Source organism: Budorcas taxicolor, chromosome X (assembly GCF_023091745.1).
Source record: "Budorcas taxicolor isolate Tak-1 chromosome X, Takin1.1, whole genome shotgun sequence".
NCBI classification, from domain to species: Eukaryota; Metazoa; Chordata; class Mammalia; order Artiodactyla; family Bovidae; genus Budorcas; species Budorcas taxicolor.
In genome coordinates, this window is record NC_068935.1 from 24679657 (window position 1) to 24701531 (window position 21875).

Sequence of the window (21875 nt, forward strand, 5' to 3'; positions counted from 1 at the left end):
CTGTGGAAAATTCTGAAAGAGATGGGAATACCAGACCACCTAACCTGCCTCTTGAGAAATCTGTATGCAGGCCAGGAAGCAACAGTTAGAAGTGGCCATGGAACAACAGACTGGTTCCAAATAGGAAAAGGAGTCCATCAAGGCTGTATATTGTCACCCTGCTTATTTAACTTATATGCAGAGTACATCATGAGAAACGCTGGACTGGAAGAAGCACAAGCTGGAATCAAGATTGCTGGGAGAAATATCAATAACCTCAGATATGCAGATGACACCACCCTTATGGCAGAAAGTGAAGAGGAACTAAAAAGCCTCTTGATGAAAGTGAAAGAAGAGAGTGAAAAGTTGGCTTAATGCTCAACATTCAGAAAATGAAGATCATGGCATCCGGTCCCATCACTCCATGGGAAATAGATGGAGAAACAATGGAAACAGTGTCAGACTTTATTTTTTGGGGCTCCAAAATCACAGCAGATGGTGACTGCAGCCATGAAATTAAAAGACGCTTACTCCTTGGAAGAAAAGTTATGACCAACCTAGATAGCATATTCCAAAGCAGAGACATTACTTTGCTGACTAAGGTCTGTCTAGTCAAGGCTATGGTTTTTCAGGTAGTCATGTAAGGATGTGAGAGTTGGACTGTGAAGAAGGCTGAGCGCCGAAGAATTGATGCTTTTGAACTGTGGTGTTGGAGAAGACTCTTGAGAGTCCCTTGGACTGCAAGGGGATCCAACCAGTCCATTCTGAAGGAGATCAACCCTGGGATTTCTTTGGAAGGAATGATGCTAAAGCTGAAACTCCAGTACTTTGGCCCCCTCATGCGAAGAGTTGCTCATTGGAAAAGACTCTGATGCTGGGAGGGATTGGGGGCAGGGGGAGAAGGGGACAACAGAGGATGAGATGGCTGGATGGCATCACGGACTCGATGGACTCGAGTCTGAGTGAACTCCCGGAGTTGGTGATGGACAAGGAGGCCTGGCGTGCTGTGATTCATGGGGTCGCAAAGAGTCGGATACGACTGAGCGACTGAACTGAACTGAACTGAGGAATGGAATTGCTAGATCATATGGTAATTCTATTTTTAATTTTTTGAGGAAACTCCATACTGTTTTTCATAGTAACTGTACCAATTTACATTCCCACCAACAGTGGACAATTGTTACCTTTTCTCCACATCCTTGTCAACATTTATTTGTTGATTTTTTTATAATAGCCATTCTGACAGGTGTAAGGTCATGGCTCATTGTGGTTTTTATTTGCATTTCCCTGATGATGAGTGATGTTGAATATCTTTTCATGTGCCTGTTGGACTTCTGTGTTTCTTTTTTGGAAAAATGTTTATTCAGGTATTCTGCCCATTTTTTAAGTTGAGTTGTTTTTTTGATATTGAGTTGTATGAACTGTTTATATATTTTGAATATTAAACCCTTGTTGGTCATCTGATTTGCAAATATTTTCTCCCATTCAGTAGGTTGTCTTTTTTATTGTTGTTGATGTTTTCTCTTGCTGTACAAAAGCTTTTAAGTTTAATTTGGCCCCAATATAATTAGAATAATTCTTCCACTCATTAGCTCATGAAATTGCCTAGCCCATGAAAGCTAACCACACCACATTTCGAGGTTACTCCTGCCCTCTGTGATAGCCCATACTCTTGTCTGTGGAGTGTATTTCTCTCTAAATAAATCCACTTCTTACCTATTACTTTTTCTGTCACTGGATTCTTTCTGTGATAAGACATCAAGAACCTGAGCTTCATTAGGTCCTGAAACCAAGTATGTTATCTCAGTTGGAAAGACCATGAGTTTTGGGCAGGTTTGAGTCCTGGGCACATGGGTTAGAGTCCCAAACTGGGTTTTGACCAGATTTGAGTCCCAGCCATGTGGGTTCAAATCCCAACCTGAGGTGAATGATTTCAGTGCTACTAACAGTGATTTTGTCTGTGGCTAATTATCTATACAGTTAAAAATTTCAACAATGAGAAAGTATTCATTCTTAGTAAGAAATACATATAAATTATTATTAATTTTAAAAAGAACTCTCTCTTTCTAAAACAAAGAATTTCAAGAAGAAAAAATTCTTATTCTGAGGATGTTAATCCTTTGTGCAAGTGAGCATCAAGCTCTAGAAGGCTAGTCCATTCAGCTGTAGGCCACTGTTTTTTTTTTTTTTTTGCAGGAAAAGTGATTTTTTGTGTGTGATAGCATATGAATTTCTGTTATTTTATGTGAATCATCATTGTTGATATAATTCATATAGGAATTAACAAAATAATTAAGTGCTTTATTTTCCTTATTGTCTCAATCCTTTCTTGTTTCAGTTACCTCCTGTGGTTAATTCAGCTTGCCCAGTTTAGATTTTTCTTTTGTTGATAGATGAAGCCACCAAACAGTTTTCCATTCTCAAATCCCTGTGGGGAAAAAAAAGTCAAAATAGAATGTGCTTTCCTTTAGATTATCCTCTCATTTTGATACAGACCTCAAAAGACCAGAAAAAAAGGAATTTTTCCAAAACATTTTACTGAGATCTAATTTGTTTATAAAATGTATAAATACAGCAAATCCCCTATGTATGAATTCTAAGAACATGTTTGTAAGTCCAATTTGTTCATAAGGCCAACAAAGTTAGCCTAGATATGCACCTAACACAATTGGCTATACAGTACTGTACTGCAATAGGTTTATAATATTTTTCATACAAATAATACATAAAAAACACATACAAAATAAAGAAAACATTTTCATCTTACAGTGCGGTACCTTGAAAAGTATAGTAGTACCAGCTACATCACTGCTGCTTTTACACTTGCTTCTGGACATCCTGGGTTCAAAATAAAGATACTGTACTACTGTCCTCTATATAGTAGTGTACAGTAAAGTACACAAAAGTACAATCACTGTAGACAAGCATGCCCATGACCATGTATGCCAGACATGTGAACTAACTCATGTGATTGGATGTATGAACACACATTAGCATTTTTTAAAGTTTGCAACTTCAAGGTTCATATGTAGGGGACTTACTGTAATTAATACTTGACTTTTCATAATAAAAATATATATTCATTTTGCAAATTGCAAGAGATGAATTTCTCTGGTAATCCTATATAATCTTATTTCACAAAACTAACATTCATGTCAAATTTTTGTCCCTCAAAATAAATGTTTGAGGGTCTTGCTTTCTGTGTGGAGGTAGAGGGGGGAGCAGGGAGTAGTGGTTACTTCATGCAGTTCTGTAGAGCATGAAGCATGAGAAAAGGGTAGTGGAGAACCAGGCACAAAGCCTTATCCATTAGCTTTCTCTCTTTTTCTTCATAGGTGCTAATATACCACCTGCCCAGTACTCTTTTATTACTGTGGTCATGGATATGTAAGCAGTGTGGTTTGGAGAAAGTTGAAAGTCTGAGCAGGACTGTCTGAAATATCAGCTTGTAGCCTAAGATTCACTGAAACTACTAAATACGTCTGTTAGGATTACTCAGATCATTGATCAGAGACAAACTTAAAGATTAATATGAACCCATCTGTACCTCAGTGTCCTTATTTGTAAAATGAGAATAACTGAATCATTTTGGGAATAAAATGAGATAATACAAGTAAAATACTTATAAAAGTATATATCATATAGTGCTCACCTAATAGTAATAACTATTATTATTACTATGTGGTTCTTGGGCATTATGTGGGTGAGATGAATAAATGTGGAACCATGGGAAAGAAAGCGAATTAGGTAATACTTGGAAATGGGACAACCAAAATGAGAATACAGTTTTGTTTGCTGTCTGAGAAACTTAACATGAAATTTATATTTTCAAAGAGAAAAGAAGACATTTATACCTTTGTACATTCCTGCAATCAGAGTTCACATATTCATGCACCATCTTCTCAAATGACATTTCTTCTTAGTCCCAGGAAAGACCACTGTATTCCAAGCCTCAGAGAATTACTTAGGGATCAATACTGGGTTCCTCTGGTGGCTCAGTCGGTAAAGAATTTGCCTGCAATGCTGGAGACCAGGGTTCAATCCCTGAGTTGGGAAGATCCCCTGGAAAAGGAAATGACAACCCACTCCAGTATTCTTGCCTTGAGAATTCCATGAACAGAGGAGCTTGGCAGGCTACAGACCATGAGGTCACAAAGAGTCAGATAGGACTGAGTGACTAACACTTTCACTAACAAGGAAGTGGAGGCCAGTCTTAAAATCCCAAGGATTAGGTAAATAATTCTTTTCATTAAGGGAACACCCAGGGGAGGGAGGTTTGCCTTATAATTAGTATCATAATTGTTATTGTGGGAGAGGAACTGATATGAGCTGAATATTGGAAGCTATGTTCATCAGTTGAGTGAGACATTCTGAGGGTCAGGGATAATTGGAGGGGTGTTAAAGAAACAGAGTGGTGTGGGCAAAAGCAGACAGGCATGAGAGAGCAGTAGGCTTGAAAAAAAGCAGTTTGAGTCCTTTTGTGATGCTTGAACATACAGTGTAAGAAGAGATGGCAGAGGGGAAAAAATGTCAGACAGGCAGGGAAAAATCAGATTTATTGTGGTCTTGTAGACCATAGCAAGAAATCTGGGCTTTCCTTTGATAATTAATAAGGGATTATGGCTGAAGACACAAGAGTGGGAGACTAGAAGAGTATAGCAAGAAGCCATATAAGGAATGATGGAAGGTAAAACTAAGAAGTATCAGTGGGGATTATAAGGAAGATGAGGATACAAGACAAGGTAAGAATCTATAACTTGAGGTAGTTACACCAAAAAGTAAAGTGCACATGATCTTCTAATCAAAGCTTTTATTTATGTTTTACAAAGTTATTTAAAATATGAAGTCATAGTTGGTTTTACATTTAACTATTTGTTTTTATTGACAATAGTAGATGACATGAAATAAGGACTTTCCCAGAAAGTAGATCAAGAGTATTGTTGGATCTATAGCCCTGAAATCTGGCGGAGATGCCAAGCTTCTGAAACTTTACTTCTATCTTAGAGGTCAGTACTGGTCTAGGAAGGTCCTAGATAACCTGATAAAATATGGGTCTGGTGCAGAATGAAATGTTTAACTTCTAAAATTAGGATTCACGCTCTAAATAAGGTAACTCAGTTTCAGGTATTTCTCAAACTTAGGAGTTCTAATAGTGTTGAGAGATCTGTGCACCAGTCACTGGTATAGAAGAGTTCCACACAATCCTATAAATTCTGGAACAAACAGTATCCACAGGTGTAATTTAAGTATACCCCATGGTTTATATTTTCTAAGCCATGTTGCATTGCCCTGACAGGTAGGTTTGCTGTGTGACACGAAACTTGTCATTTGCTGGATCTCTTTGTCCTTCTGGAGTATCAAAATTCCATTCTGAGATAACCTTTTCCTATGCTAGTTAACGGTTTATTACAAATTAAAGAGTTAAAGCAGCCACCCAAATATTTTGGGAAGCAACCCACAACCAAAGCATCAATAATAAAACTCAGGTCAACTTCCTATATATCAATCAAAGCACCAAATCCAAAAGGTCAAGGATGTAAAAAATGACCGTTAAATTTTATACACTAAATAGTTTTTAGTTATTGTTTTTGAAAAAGTATCAGAGGACATAGAAACCTTCAAACAGTTAAAATAAATAGAAATTTAAAAAGTTTATTCAGACTTTAGTGCACACTCAGATATTTGTTTATTGCAGATCTATGTTATTACACATTTCACTTTTTGTGATTATAAATACAAGTTAAATGTAGGAGTACATGTGATCTATACTATATTCCTAGCCCTACTCAATATGTAGCCATATCTTAAATATAAAATTATGCTAAAGTGAAATATAAAAAGATTATTATTCATAATATAAAGTAGAAGTGCACATTCCTTTTAGCATACTATCTTGTAAATAATGCAATTAATTAAAAGACTGGCCTTGGTTCAAGAGAAAAGCTTGAGGAAAATAGATATAAAAATCAACAAAGACTCCAGAACTTCTCAAAGAGAAATCTGAAACCCCAAATCATCATTCACAATTTCTTATTAATTATAATTTGAGATAAATTCCCAGTTACTTCTAGATTATAGATACATCTCCCCAGTGACATCTTGTACAGATAGACAAGGAAGGGAAAAAAAGGAGGCAATTTTTGAAAGTCACTGGAGGATAAAACTTAAGAGGTACATTTGGTTTCCTGTTCTAGAAGTCTGAGAAAAGATTACATTAAGGGGAAAAATTTGTTATTTTACTAAAGCCATCAAAAGATAATTCAGGGAGATCTTTTAAGCCAAGTAGCCGTATTGATAACATGTATTCCACTCTCACGTTTAAGACACAAAGGTCTCCATTTCTCTAAAGGAACTGCTTTTTCCACATGAACCATTCTCTCTCTTGCCTTGGAGCCAAGTAATTGGAACCCTAAACACACGGCGGAGCTTCTGTTGGAACCTGTTTCCAACAAAACAATACAGAAAGGGATTAATGCAGCTGTTGGTGAATCCCAGGAGAATGGCAAAAGGAAGTGCCAGGTCAATGACTGCTATAACTTCACAGCTATTAATGACACCCATCCAAGCTAGAGCATCCAGGAAGGTCAGAACATGGAAGGGAAGCCAACAAATGATGAACGCCAGAACAACAGCAGCTGCCATCTTCAGAACTTGGTCACGAGTTATTCTATTCTTCCCATAGCTATTGGTCTTCAGTAGATGTTTTCTGATTCCGAAATAACATGTTGCTATGAATATTAAAGGGATAATAAAACCAAGGATATTTTTCATTAAAGCAATCCCAGCTGACCACTGGGCATACTTCTCAGGTGGGAAAGCCATTATGCAAGCATTCACCCCTAAATATTCAATTGTTCTGACATCCCGGAAATAAAACGTTGGCAATGAGGACAGACAAGCCATACACCAAACAAGGGGAACTATATAAGATGCTTGCCAGGGATTTCTTCTTTGAGACAGAAAGGGGTAAATGACAGATTGGTACCTATCAACACTCATGCAGGTGATAAAAAAAATGCTTGCAAACATGTTCAGGGTCAGGAAAGAACCAAAAACTTTACACATTACAGGTCCAAAGATCCAGTCATATCTATGAGAATAATAGGTTGCCCAGAGAGGAAGAGTAGCCAAAAGAAGTAAGTCAGCCACAGCTAGGTTGAAGATGTAAATGCTGGAAACCTTCTTAGGACCTTTTTGACAGCAAAACAGTGTAACCACAATAGTATTGACAAGAAATCCAACCCCAAAAATAATGTAATAGAGAACAGGAATTGCATCTAAATGCTTATCTGATGGCTTATGTGAGCAATTAAAAGTAGACTCATTGCCGGAAATGTTCACAAATCCAACGTGAAGACTGCTGGTAATGTTTTTGCTGATGGTGGCAAGGGAGAAGTTGGCCTTCATGTTGATTGAAATGTCAGCAGCTCCTAATTTTTACACCTTCTGGGGGAAAAAAAAGAACTTGTAGAACACATACAGAATTTAAGATATTATGAAGTTGTTAGTATTATAAAAGTTTGTTGAAAGCAAAAAAATGTAGGCGATTATAGAAAATATTGGGAAACAGAAGTATGCCTTCTGAAATAAGAATAGACTTTACTTGTTGAAGAAGAGAAGAGAATTCTCTCAATAACACCAAGAAATTAAGACATTCTGGCATCAAGACTGAAAATTCTAAGCAAAACTACTTTTTGCCCTTCTTTTCTATTGTCAAAAAGGTTAAAGAAAATTAATATTTCAAAAGGTTAGCTAGAATAGGAAATATGTGAAACAAATAAGAAGAAACTAAGAAATAAGAAAGTTAGCATTTCAAAAACACATGAGCACATATCTCACTCTGTATACTTTCTAGAAATCACACCACTGCCTACTATTGCATAGAGAAATGCCTTATTCAACTAACTAATTATATACAAATCATTCCAGCTATGGAGAAATAAGTAAAATAAACTATGAAAAAAATAAGTAAGTGTACAAAAGACTTAAAGAGAATATGCAAAAGGAACATATTGGGATGGTGGGTTATGGCTGATTTTTACTGATTAAAAATAATACCTATAGTTCTACTTTTCCATTGTTTTCACAATAATAATATAATTAAGTGGTAGTTATGGAATATGTGCATATTTTTAAAACCCCCATCGCATTTTAATAGAGACTATTACTTTTACATATGGACATTTAAGTTTAATCCATATAAAAGAAAAGCTACTTCTTTTTTTTAATTAGGAAAAGAAAACTAAAAAATAGCAAAATTGGATTTAGGGTCAAGTAGGAAAAAATTGTGTTGTTCAATGAAATAAGAATTGAACATCAATGATTAATCATAATATAACTGTATCACTTTTTCCTTTGCCTTTTTTTTTTTTTAGTTTAACAGCTAAGTAGTAACAGTGCTACTTGGCTCTTGAATATTATAACCAATATTCAGATTTTTGTGATACTGTTATTTTTAATAGCAACATTATTTTAAAACAAAAAAAAATAGCTGAAGATAAACACAGTAAGGGAAAGACTATTCCTTTGGATAGTTTCAAAACATATAAATAAACTACTCAGTGAAAATGTAATCAGCAAAGAATCTCTTAATAAACAACAAACATCACTTTAGTTTAGAGCTTTATTCTTTCATAATCTTGACTTAACAAATTAACATGAAAGAATCTAAAATACTCACTTGAAGACTTACTCGTTGTTCGTGTTTAAAACTTGGTTATCATAAATCAGCTTGCTTCGTTCTTAAGTGCACCCCTGTAAGAGAAACAGTAGTTTAATAATTTAGGAATTTAGCAAAATACAGTGTTAAAATACAGGAAAAAGGGAAAGTACATCCATAAAAAATTTTCATTTAATGTATGTTTTACTTTCCAAATAGAGTATGTATAAATTGTGGAGACCTACCTTAAAATTTCAGGCTGAAGAATGCTTTTAATTTTGTGCTTATTCGTTCCCTTAGAGTCAGGGACGTAATAGCACCAGATCTCTGGTTTCCTTCTTATATATTCCGTCTGTCCACTGGGAGTCTTCAACCTACATAATTCTAGGTCTGACTTATGAACACTTGCCAGCTTTCCAGTGGGGTTTTTTTTTTTTTTTTTTTTTTGGCTGCAAAACATTAATCTGAAATTCTTAGTGTCTCCAATCATAACAGCTCATTCAAATAAATCTCAAACAAAAAAATGAAGTTTCCACAAATGTGTTAGAGAATTTTGAAGTTAGTGGCTTACTTTAAAAGAAGAATATAATTATTTGCAGAATTTTCTCTTTCTTTTACCCTGATACTGGCATTCTAAAATGAGTTAAGGAGTGGAGACTAGGGAATTTATTCTAGTAGTAGAGTTAAATTCCACCAGCATCTTTTACAACTTTCATTACTGTTTGAAAAATTTTACCCCTGTTTAATAAAAGAACAGCAGCAACTTTACTTGAAGTCTAAAATTTCTAAAATTTCTCCCTTTTGTTAAGCAATTTTTGTTGGCTTTTGCTGCAGAGATAGTGACAGGAAGGATATAATTCTCATGTCTTCTAAAAGAAATATTAATAAGCAGTGTCTCCTTTCATGGGTCTCTATCATATTTGTAATTAAATACAAAGTATACAACATCAAAAGGATTAGGCAGCTATTGCAGCCCAGATTAGTGTTGTTTTTCTTTTTGTGGGGTTGAGGGTGGTTAGCCTTATACAATAAGTATAGTAGAAGCAAGAGTGACAAAAGAAAGATAAATACAGGTGATGGTAGTGATTATACCAGTTGACGATAAATCCCATTTGCCATACTCTGGGCTAAGTGCTTTATACTCAATACTTTTTAATAGATAGGCAATATAGCATACCAGTGTATGTACATGGCCTCTGGGTTCCAATTACCTGGTTCACAAGCTCAGCTATACCACTTAGTAAATCCATGACTATGGCCAAGTTACTTTCCTTCTTCGTGTCTCAGTTTTCTCATCTGAGAAATGGGGATGATATTAATTACCTACATCATGGAGTTATAAGAATTAAATGAGTTGTTATGTTTAGAGTGCTTAAAAATTGTGCCTAGCACATACTAGGTACTATTATAAGCTATTAATATTACCTCCATTTAAAAAAATCAGTACAGTAGGGCTCACAGAGTTTAAATAACTTTTCTGAAATCACATAGGTATTAAATGGGAACATTTGATTTGAAACCAAGGCACTCTAATGTCAGCACTCACAGTCTTAACCTCCACAGTATAGGAGGCAGTATTAGCTGGCCCTTTAATCTCACCCTTGTCCTGGCAAAAAGAAAACACGCAACATTTACAAAAAAGTCATTGCTGGCCATTCCTAAGCTGTTACAAAAGCACTGAAGAAGGGGGGAAGAGTTTGAAGGATTGTTGCATGGGAGAAAATATTTTTCATTTTCTTCCCAAAATGGAGGCCACAGGTAGGCAAAATGTATGACTAGTTAACTGCAGCGAGTACAGATAACCAGAGAACCCAGGACACTTACATGAGTATAAAGGATTCCAGTTATTTCTACTGATCGTATTTTTTTTTTTCTGGGAGCAGTAAGAGTGCACTTAGCCAGGCTGCAGGCTGCAGGTGAAGTAAGAGGGCAGGCAGGCTCTGAGGAGGTTGCTGGGGACCTAAGTAAAGGTCCCACAGAAGTAACACAGCAAAGGGAGGATGGGTTACAAAAGACAAATTACAAATGACATGAAACAAAACAGATGGCTTTTGACATTTGTCTGTTTTTTCCGTCCATTTTGAAGTTGATCCTATAGTACACAGACAGATGGGATCAGCAAGAAGAGGTCACCATTGCCTGAAAAATATAGTACGATTCAAAAGTTTGCACAATACTATTTCTTTCAGTAGACTGTTTGAACATGGAGCAAATGCTCCTCATATACAGACACAGCATTTTATGAAATCTCAAAATATTTTCTTCCTGTGTTCTGGACAGATTCAGGTTGAGGCTCTGTCCAAATGATGGAAAACTGATGTTTGGAAAACAAATGAGGGGGCACATATGGTTATCGGCAGGAGAGTTTAAACGGGAACTGGTTTCACTCTTTGTTTAAGCCTGGTTTCTCCCTCCATTTCAAATGTTTGTTTTTACCATGTACCGGGGAATTTTCCAGGCCAGGGCCTCCTGAGTGGTCACGATGGGTCAGATTCCCATCCTGCTCTATTTCTAGCCCCCTCTCATTCCCCTTTTAAAGAAATAGCCAGGAGGTGAGCTATAAACTTTTGAGAACACACTGCAGACTCGCCTCCGGGAGACCTGGCCTTGAACACCCCCGAGGAGTAGGAGACCTTGTCTAGAGCTTTTGTCCTTCATTACAGTAAGTTCTGACATAAATAAAGTTTAAAGAGGCACACATTTCCCAGAAGATTTAAAGGATAATTACTCTGTTTCTTTATAATTTTAGGAGTAAAAATTTTTACAGGTCAAAGAAAAACTATGTAACTACGAGAGATAAGGGAGAAAAAAAGCAAAAAGAAAAGGAAAAGCAAAGGAATAATAATATTGATACCACTTGAAGCAAAAAACATAGCATATTATTTATTCAGTAAAGAACTCCAAATTAAGCCAACAATGTAAATACACTTGAGAGTCAAATAAATGTCAGTCAGAAGGAACAGTACAACACAAAAAAAATCACTCTCCTGGGGGCAGAGAGTAATTTTTTCTGCTGGAAGATTGACTTTAAAGCCCCAGGTCATTTGAATAAATTATGTAGCTCTGCAGGACAAGTGCAGCTTGGCTAGCAGAATTAAACAATGGTAAATCACATTGAATTAACTTTTTTCTAGTGAATACTTTTCATTTATTGTGAGATTACTTAACACTAAAATTTAATGGGCCAGGTTTAAAAAAAAAAAAGGAGGAAGTTCTCCAGAGAAATTTCTCCTCTGCTAAAAATCTCGGAAAGAAAATCTCGTCTGTCTCTCTTATCCTCACACACACAGATGAGGTTTTGAAGGAAAAAAGAAACTATAAAGTACAAGTCTGGGTATATGTGCCCTAGTTATAAAGGTGACGATTAGAAGTGCAGACCATAAAATGATTAAATATATACTAGCCTTCTTTTTTAGTTTATTTTTCATTATTTTAATTTTCCTCCACCCCAGCTACCTCTCTGAGTCCCTATCCAGAATAGTAGTGTTCTGGGAAGCACACTGATAGAAACCGCCCACCCTGGCCAGGCACCATAGTAACCATTTGCATGAGTTACTTTATGACAGGAGGTCCTAGTAAGGAACATGGAGCTTATAAGCCACCACTAATCGGAAGAGTTCAGAAAAAGTTAAAGGAAGATCCCACATGTCTGACCACCTCCCAGAATGCTTATCGCTGGCATCCATTTTGGCTGAGCAATGAGTGCACCACTAGAAAGGACTCTGAGTCAGAATGATTGGCCAAAGACAAGCCAGAAACTAACCCCATCACCTTACCCTACTGCTCTCTGCCTGGGTGCCCTTTCCCAATAAAATCTCTTGCTTTGTCAGCACATGTGTCTCCTTGGACAATTCACTTCCGAGTATTAGACAAGAGCCCACTCTTGGGCCTTGAAAGGGGTCCCCCTTCAACAGTAGCACTTCCACTTTTCCCAACTTCAACACACACACACACACACAAATACAAAGCACACCTCATTACCTACATATATACTTAACACTAATCTTTTTTCAATTCAGTTACCATAGCAAAGCTTTACTTTAATTACCACTGGACTTTTCCAAACCTGAGGGTCCCTGAAAGGGGAGAGTTGTGAAGATTGCCTTGTCATTATGTCTTTCCAGATTATTTTTGTGCCTCTCTTTAGCTTTCAATATAATGAGAACAAGAATGTCAGGATGAAAGCAAGTGAGAAAAAAACAATAAGGATCAGAAATAGCCGTCATATTGACCATTTTGTATAAACCAGCCTAAGAAATTCAGTAAAATGGCCAATATGAGTGATTGTATCAAATTAACTGACTGCCTAGGCATCACAGAGAGTAAGAGGACTATTAAATCAGTTAACAAGGTGGAATCCATGCAGTGAAATGAATAGATGTCTGACTCAGTACATTCCTGAGGCCAGTTGCTTCCAGTTGAACCTGATCACAAAAACATAAGGAGAGGGAAGAGTTCCAATTTCCCTTTGCCTCAAAGGCATCTGCAGGCCTGAGCATCATGTTCAGAGCAGGATCTCACAAAAGACACCCTAATTCTACCAAATAGTGTCTCAATGTATGTAACCCAACTGTTGAAAAGATAAACAATTACAAATGAACATATAATTTTGTTCACATTCAAAATATCAACTAACTGATATGACATTTTCTCCTACTTATCTGACTAAATTGATTATGTAGGGTATCACAATATGCATTCCAAAATATGCCACTTTGGCATAAGGATTATTTTGAGCTAAAGACTGTAAAGAAGCAGATACAAGGAAAGCTCTCTGTCTTCCCCCATCTGCCTAAAAGCAGGACAAAATCTTGTAAATATGTCTCTGTTTCTTTTACCAGAAAGAGCAGAATTCTTAATGAATAGGAGAAAACTTTAGACTCTATCAGCCCAGAGGTGGACACCAAGAAGAATCTACATAACAAGTCTTACTAAATAATTTTTATCTTCCATTAGTTTCCCCCATATAGAGTTGACCCTTGAACAAGGCAGGGGATAGGGCATCAATCCCTGGGCAGTTGCAAATCCATGTGTAACTTTACATTGGGTTCTCCATACCTGTAGTTCCATGTCGGCAGATTCAACCAACAGGGGGTCATATACAGTAATAGAATTTATTGAAAATAATCTGCATGTAACTGGACCCTTGCATTTCAAACCCGTGTTGTTCAAGAATCAACTGTATTTATTTTCCCACAGTTTGCCACTCAGAATCTAAACCCCCTTTCCTTTGTCTTGTCACTGCTCTGCAATTTTATTGTTCTTTGTTAAGATGCTATATAAGCCCTCTGATGACTCCTTTGAGTTGAGTTACTCATGATTGAGTTATCCTACTCAAATGCAGAATGTGTATGTTCATAAACTCTGCTTTTTTTCTACTTAATCTTTTATCAGTGAATTTTCCTGTCATAGCCACTGAACCTAAGTGGGTAATTTTTTTTTAATCCTACAATTAATTTGACTAAATTATCCAAAATGACCAGTTAGTTAAATTGAACAAACCAACCAGTTTTCTTATCAAGTTTTAAATACCACTGTTAGGTAACAAAGATGTTCTGGGGAAATGTTGCCTGGTTGGATTTCTCATAGGGGAGTAGATCAACAAACCATTAAGTTTAAAGTTTAGTCCTCAGCCTTGAGGTCCAGAAACTGAATTTTCCCAGGATACCCAGGCTCTCAGCAATAAACTTGTGCCAACAAAATTCTTAGAAAACTAATGTACCACCTTGACTGCTAATGTATTCATTTATAATTGGGATATACTACTTTGCAATGACCATAAGGCTTGCGTTCCTTATCTAAAGCACTCTCTCTATCTCCTTCGCAATATCAGTAAAGAAGGGAAATCAGGCTTGGTGACTACACAAATAAGACCAGGAAAACTGGTAACTGGGAGCATATTTTACTTCAGCTCTGGGAAATTCTATAGCAGGCATTATCATTCTAGAAGCAGACTGATGATTCCCCAAAACCATTCTCTCCCCTACTTTAGCCTCTCTGAACCCTAATTTCTTGTAGCCACCCAATTATTATTTTAAATATTACTATTACTGATGAAGCTATAGCCAAGTCCCTGCTCTAGGCAGCCTAGAAGACATTAAAGATCTTGATTGATTAATTAGACAAACTGTCAAAGTTGAAGGATGGTGAGGGTTGCAGCAGGGGGGGAAGCAATGCCCTGATGTTTGTCTACAACAAAGATAGGGGGAAAAGGTGGAATAATATATCTCCAAAACTGGCCATCAGTTCACAGAAAATAATAAAAACAAATGGATATTTGGCTTTGTTTGAGGGACTCATTTACCCCAACCTCTCCTTCTGGTCCCTAAAAGGACAGAAAAACAATAAAATGATGTACATCTTTGGATATATTTTGCTTTTTAGGCATAAAATGATTTAAGATTGAAAGATAGAGGAAGATGACAGGAAGTATGGGGGTGGGGTTTTGGGGTCTTAATTTCAAAGAAGTGAAAAACAGACTTATTGGAAATTCTGAGACTGCTTGAGCTTTTAGACATTTATCTTACAGATATTTGTGGGTTTTTTTATTCATTTGTTTGTTTTTTCTTTTTTTGGCTTGGGGAATCTTAGTTCCCTGACCAGGGATCAAACCCATGTCCCCTGCAGTGGAAGTGCAGAGTTCTAACTACTGGATCGCCAGGGAATTCCCAGTCCTACAGGTGGTGCTAGTGGTAAAGAGCTCGCCTGCCAATGCAGGAGACATAAGAGACACAGGTTCCATCCTTGGGCCCGGAAGATCCCCTGGAGAAGGGCATGGCAACTCACTCCAGTATTCTTGCCTGGAGAATCCCATGGACAGAGGAACCTGGTGGGCTACAGTCTGTAGGGTTGCAAAGAGTCAGACAGGACTGATGTGACTTAGCTCACATGCACAGATATTTAGATTCATGATGTTCAACACAGATTTGTAAAATCTATAACTGAAAGTAGAATTATTATTGTAAATAATTCTCAGTGTGTCCCCAAAGAAAACAGTTCATTTTCAGATATTTAGAAGTTGATAGATTTCTGTACAGTTATGTTATTGCACATTATTACAATATTAACAACCATGTTTTATATTGGTCCTGTTTTATATAGGTCAAAATTGAATTATTTGGCTTTATTTTTTTAAAATTGAGATACAATTCACACACCATAAAATTTATCCTTTTAAAACATACAATTCAGTGGTTTTTAGTATATTCACAAAGTTGTGCAACTATTACCACTATATAATTTCAGTAGATTTTCATCACCTCTGAAAGAAACATGATGTACATTAGCAGTAGCTCCCCATTCCTCCCTCCCTGCCTCTATTCTCCTTTTATTTTAAGCTTAAAAAAGCAAGTTGTAGCCTAGAGATTCCAAAAGACATTGTCTAGAGGAAGAGATAACAAATCAATATGTAAATGAATGAACTTCAAGAACAAATTACATTACAATTTTCATTGTAGTTTAGTTATTTTCAATCACATTAATCCCCACAGATTGCAGTAAACACTGATTCAGTGAACATTTAGTACTGTTCATTTAAGTCTACTTCCCGTTAACTGTATATATTTTTGTTGAGCTATTTGTTCTGAACTCCCAGTCAGAAGGTTTGGCATTAATGCAAAAAACAAACATCATTTACATAGCTCCAGGGTTGATTCCATCTGAAGGTTCCCAACCATTTTATGAAGATAGGTCATTTTTCACTTCCTCAAACATGAAGTCCCTGGGGGTTGTTAGGGAGGTGCTGACATTAAAGAATGCGACTAGAGTACAGGAAAGTGTGCCAGGCACGGTGCTGGGTACTAGACACGATTTTCCCATGTACTTCTCAATGATCTGAGAGACCTTTATCATCCTCATTTTATAAATGAGGAGAAATTAGGAGACTGAAATACAAAGAGGTTAAATAACTTGCCCAAGTTCAAACAGCTAGTAAATTATAGAACTGATGCTCAAACCCCAGCCATTATTTCTCCTATACCATTCTGTTAAATATGAGGCACTAGATGAATTCATTTCCCCAACTCAAGGAGAATTTTTAAGCCTTCTTGGAGTCTCTGGGTAAAAGTCAGTTAGAAAAATGTTTTCAAAGCAGAATAGCTCAGCAAAAGCAAATAATTGGTAAACATAACACTCAGGGAAAATCTCACAAGAAAAATGTTGTAAAAGGAAGATTTTTTTTCCCAGAATCTTAAAGTAAATGCCTGTAGCTAAGATGAAGTCAGTAAGGTGAAAAGATCTTGAACTGCAACAGTTTAGTTCTTTGTTTATATAATTTAATTGACTATACAAATCTCTTCTGAGTATTAGAAAAGCTTTTAAAAAGAAATCTAAAACTATAAAATGTATAAAATAAAAGAACAGTGCAGATACAACTTGTCCTATACTTTCCAAATGAATTTGTTTTTTAATCAGGTTAAAAATTTCTAAAAGTTTCTATTAATATTTTTTCCCCTTGAAATTTTGCCAAATACTCTGAGAAGTTCCAGGCCCTACAGGCACTCCTATGTAAGTCTTGGTATCCTAAGATACTAATAGAGTTAAAGAGAAATGTGAGCTCCATTAAATATTGGGATAGGTAGTTGTAAAGAGTTGGATACAACTTAGTGACTAAACACCAAAAAAAAAAAAAAAAACCTAATAATGTCTTTCCTCTGCACAAGACAGTGATTCTAGGCAGAAAGAACAGATGAGGAGGCAGGTGAGGAACATCCAAGTTCATTGCTTCAGCTATTGAAAAGTAGATCTTTGAGAATATTTCAGTGATTTGGGCCAGTAGATTATTTATTGTAGTTCTGTGCTTGTTTGGAAGTTCAAGCACAGAAGCTAGAGTTCTTCTCTCTTTGGAAGGGAGAATGAAGGGATGAAACAGTGATCTCCTCCACCAGCCAACTGGGCCAAATAGGGTCAGTACTGGAAAAGCTGGATTCAATATTTTATAATGCTAACCCTCTGTGTGCTCATGTAGGATACTGTTACATTATCCACACCAATTTTATAGTCTGAGCTTCATTAAAATACTTATTCTTTCTTTTAAAAAAATATTTATTTATTTATTTTACTTTACAATATTGAATTTAAAATACTCATTCTTTCAACAAACATTTCCTCAAGGCCTAACATGTACTAGTGCTTAGGCCAAGTACTGGAACCTCAGAGATAAATAAAACTTGCCCCCTGGTTTCAGGAACTTCCCATCTAATTTATTACAAAGAATAAATGTTTTTTTTTTTTTTTTAACAATTTTTGTTCTTTCTGACTTTGTGAATATGAATAAGCCCTAGAGGGAATTCTTTGGATAAGGAGATGAGCAAGGAGGGAAAAAATGAGGTTCACCTGTCCTCTGGAGTGTTTTCTACTAGGAGAGGGAAGTGAAAGCAGAATCTTTCAGAATGCACAGTAGACTGGTGGGTATTGGGAGACTGATGCTGGTTCTATATTGCCACTTATCACTGGCAGAGTCCAATCCCTTCCTCTCCCTCTCTGTCATCCACTTCCTTTTCATTGCCCTTCCTCTTCCTCTCTTTCAGCAATTTATCTTTGCATTGTGTCCTTTTTACTATTTTTGTAACTTGTGTTAGACTGAAATGACAAATGTATTTTTCCACGTTACATATTCAAAGTGATAGGCACACCATGGCCATCACTGATCTCAAGGACCAGACAGTTCAAATGGTTAGATAAACAACATATGGATCATGTGGACAGATCAAGGTAATAAACTGACTGACTATCACAGAGGCTGATCTAGAAGGAACAGTACTGTGTGCTTTACATTTATAGGACATTCCAAATAGACATACAACTGCTGATGACTCTATGTTCACAGATTAAAAATAAATTTAATAAAGAGTGTTTTGAAACATGTTATATCAAATACACTTTTAAAAGATTTTGAATGCATCAATCTATTTTCACCCACATTTTGTCATATAGTACAATAGTGAAAACACAAACCCTGGAGTAAGATCAACCTAGGTTTGATCCTTGTTTTACCATTTACTAGCTGTGTTGATGATGCCATTCAACCATCTCATCTTCTGTCAGCCCCTTCTCCTCCTACCCTCAATCTTTCCCAGCATCAGAGTCCTTTTCAGTGAGTGGGCTCTTTGTATCAGTTGGCCACAATATTGGAGCTTCAGCTTCAGCATCAGTCCTTCCAATGAATATTCAGGGCTGATTTCCTTTAGGATGGACTGTTTGGATCTCCTTGCTGTCCAAGGGATTCTGAAGAATCTTCTCCAACACCACAGCTCAAAAGCATCAATGTTTCAGGGCTCAGCTTTCTTTATGGTCCAAATCTCATATCCATACATGACCACTGGAAAAACCATAGCTTTGACTAGAGGGACCTTTGCTGGGAAAGTGATGTCTCTGCTTTTTAATACACTGTCTAGGTTTGTCATAGCTTTTCTTCTAAGAAGCAAGCGTCTTTTAATTTCATGGCTGCAGTCACCATCTGCAGTGATTTTGGAGCCCAAGAAAATAAAATTTGCAACTGTTTCTACTTTTTCTTCATCTATTTGCATGAAGTGATGGGACAGGATGCCATAATCTTAGTTTTATGAATGTTGAATTTTAAGCCAGCTTTTTTATTCTTGTCTTTCACCGCCGTTAAGAGGCTCCTTATTTCCTCTTCATTTTCTGCCATTAAAGTGGCATCATCTTCATATCTGAGGTTGCTGATATTTCTCCCTGCAATCTTGATTCCAGCTTTGGATTCATGCAGCCCAGCATTTCACATGATGTACTCTGCATAGAAATTAAATAAGCAGGGTGACAATATACAGCCTTAATGAACTCCTTTCTCAATTTTGAACCAGTCTGTTGTTCCATGTCTGTCTGGTTCCAACTTTTGATTCTTGACCAGGTTTCTCAGGAGTTAGATAAGGTGGTCTGGTATTCCCATCTCTTTAAGAAATTTCCACAGTTTGTTGTGATCCACTAGCTGTGTTACCTTGGATAACTTACTTTGCATCCCTGAGTTCCAGTTTCCTTGTCTGGGATATTGTAAGGATTAAATGAGGTAATATATATATAGCATTTAGTATGGTACCTAGAATATAGTATATATATATACATATATATATATACACTATATAGAATATAGAATATTCAATTAATATTTACTATTTTGATTAAACTACTGTTATTACTCCTCAAAAGCAAGTCAAATAGTTGTGCACTATATTATTCTGTGTTGTCATTTTATACCAAAACAAGATAAATGTAGTTTTGCATAAAGCAGATAGCAGCATAAATAAAATGTTTTCTGGAGATTAAGCGACTTATGTTCTTGTTTCTACAAATATAACATAGACAGAATAACAGTACTTCCTCATAGGTAGTTGTGAGGATCCTAAGAAACAATATATGTGCAGAGTACACAGAGCAGGTACCTACATGGTAACATTCATGTGCATTTTTGCTGTTGTTGCTGCTATGATGATGTTTAAAGTTAATAACTATTATTATTAACCATATTCATTACTATTATTATTAATGATTGTCTAAAATTGCCTAAACTGTTTCTGGTCATGTGCTTTGACCTCTAAACAAAGTAATAAATTAAAGTGTAGCCTAGTAATGACTAATGAAGAATTTAGAATGAAAGGCACAGCTTATGCAGACAATATATAAATAAATGTCAGATCATATCACTCTCTTCAAAACTTCCCAATGACTTCTCCTCTCTCAACATGGCTTACAAGGCCTCACATGATATAATCTGCACCACTTCCCAACTTCCATATGCATCATCATCACCATTACTTCTAAGACCTCAGCACCTACATCTTTCTGCCAGTTTATTCCACCCAGTCACACTGACTTCCTTGGTATATTAATACCTAGTCCCCAATGTATTTTGCACTCAAGATTGCCACAAGTGCTATCCCTACTATGAGACATTCTCTTTCTCCAGAGAGCCATGTGACCTACTCCCTCACTTCTCTTACATCTCTGCTCAAATGTCGTCTTACTACAGAAACTTTCCCATTCGTCCTTCCATACCCTGCTTTTTTAAAAAAAATATTTATTTATTTATTTCGCTCTACTGGATCTTAGTTGCTGCATGCAGTATCTTCATTGTAGCATGTAGTATCTTTTTCATTGTTGTTGTGGTATGTGGGTCTAGTTCCCTGATCAAGTATTGAATCTGGGCCCCCCTGCATTGAGTGTGTGGAGTCTTTGCCACTGGAACACCAAGGAAGTCCCATACCCTGCTTTGTCTTACATTATAGTCCCTATCACCATCTGACATAGCATTCACACACACACACACATGCATAAGTAATTAAGTGTTAGTTGCTCAATCGAGTCCGACTCTTTGCAACCCCATGGGCTGTAGCCCACCAAGCTTCTCTGTCCATGGAATTTCCCAAGCAAGAATACTGGACTGGATTGCTATTCCCTTCTCCGGGGAATCTTCCCGACCCAGGTATTGAACCTGGGTCTTCTGCACTGCGGGCAGATTCTTTACCATCTGAGCCACCAGGGAATCTGACATAGCATTCACACACACACACATACATGCATACACACATACATGCATACACACATATGTAATCATATTTTATTTACTTACTTTTTTCTTATATAAGAAAATAATTTCTATTAATAAAAACTCTGTGTATCTGGTTCACTGATGTAAACTTATGTCCTAGAGCCAAATTTGACTCAAAATAGAAGCTCAATAAATGTTGAATGAACAACTGTCATTTAAACAAAATTGCTTTTTAATTAGAAATGCTTTTCATTAGTATGAAGCAAAGGACCAGATGGAAAATTCTCGTATCAGTTATACATAGATTTCTGACATCTCTTCATTCTAAAATGTATCCCATATATGGATTTTATTTTATAACTGGAGTAGATCTAAAGATTTCTTTCTTATTGGTTTTCACTGTTGTTGTTCCTAGGTTCAGAATAATACCACCTTTTATGGCAAATGTTTGTCATAATTGGCTTTGATGTATTAACATTTCAAAGTCTATTTAAAGTTATATAATTTAAATTCAATCTGAAGCTCTCTTTTGCTAAATAAATTAATCAGGTATAGGGCACAGAGTTTTATTTATGCTATTCAAATTTTAGAAAATTTTGTACCAAATACAATATTAAAACTGGATTTTAATTATGCAAATACTGATAAATAAAATAAAACCTTATATTATGACCTGTTTGTCAAAATTCCTAATTTTTTATACTAAGGAAAATTGCTTAATATCTATGGCCCAAG

The 21875-nt window shown here is 36.3% G+C and overlaps 1 protein-coding gene across 1 annotated transcript; it reads right to left on the minus strand.

Moving 5' to 3' along the window:
- Positions 1-6297: 6297 nt before the first annotated feature.
- Positions 6298-7418, minus strand: AGTR2 (angiotensin II receptor type 2). The gene has a single exon (XM_052663746.1). The coding sequence runs from the start codon at positions 7384-7386 to the stop codon at positions 6298-6300; it is 1089 nt and encodes a 362-aa protein (XP_052519706.1). The 5' UTR covers positions 7387-7418.
- Between the last annotated feature and the right edge of the window lie 14457 nt (positions 7419-21875).

What these genes read in the sequence shown, in the direction of transcription:
- AGTR2 (XM_052663746.1), bottom strand. Translation starts at nt 7,386, where the DNA reads ATGAAGGCCAACTTCTCCCTTGCCACCATCAGCAAAAACATTACCAGC.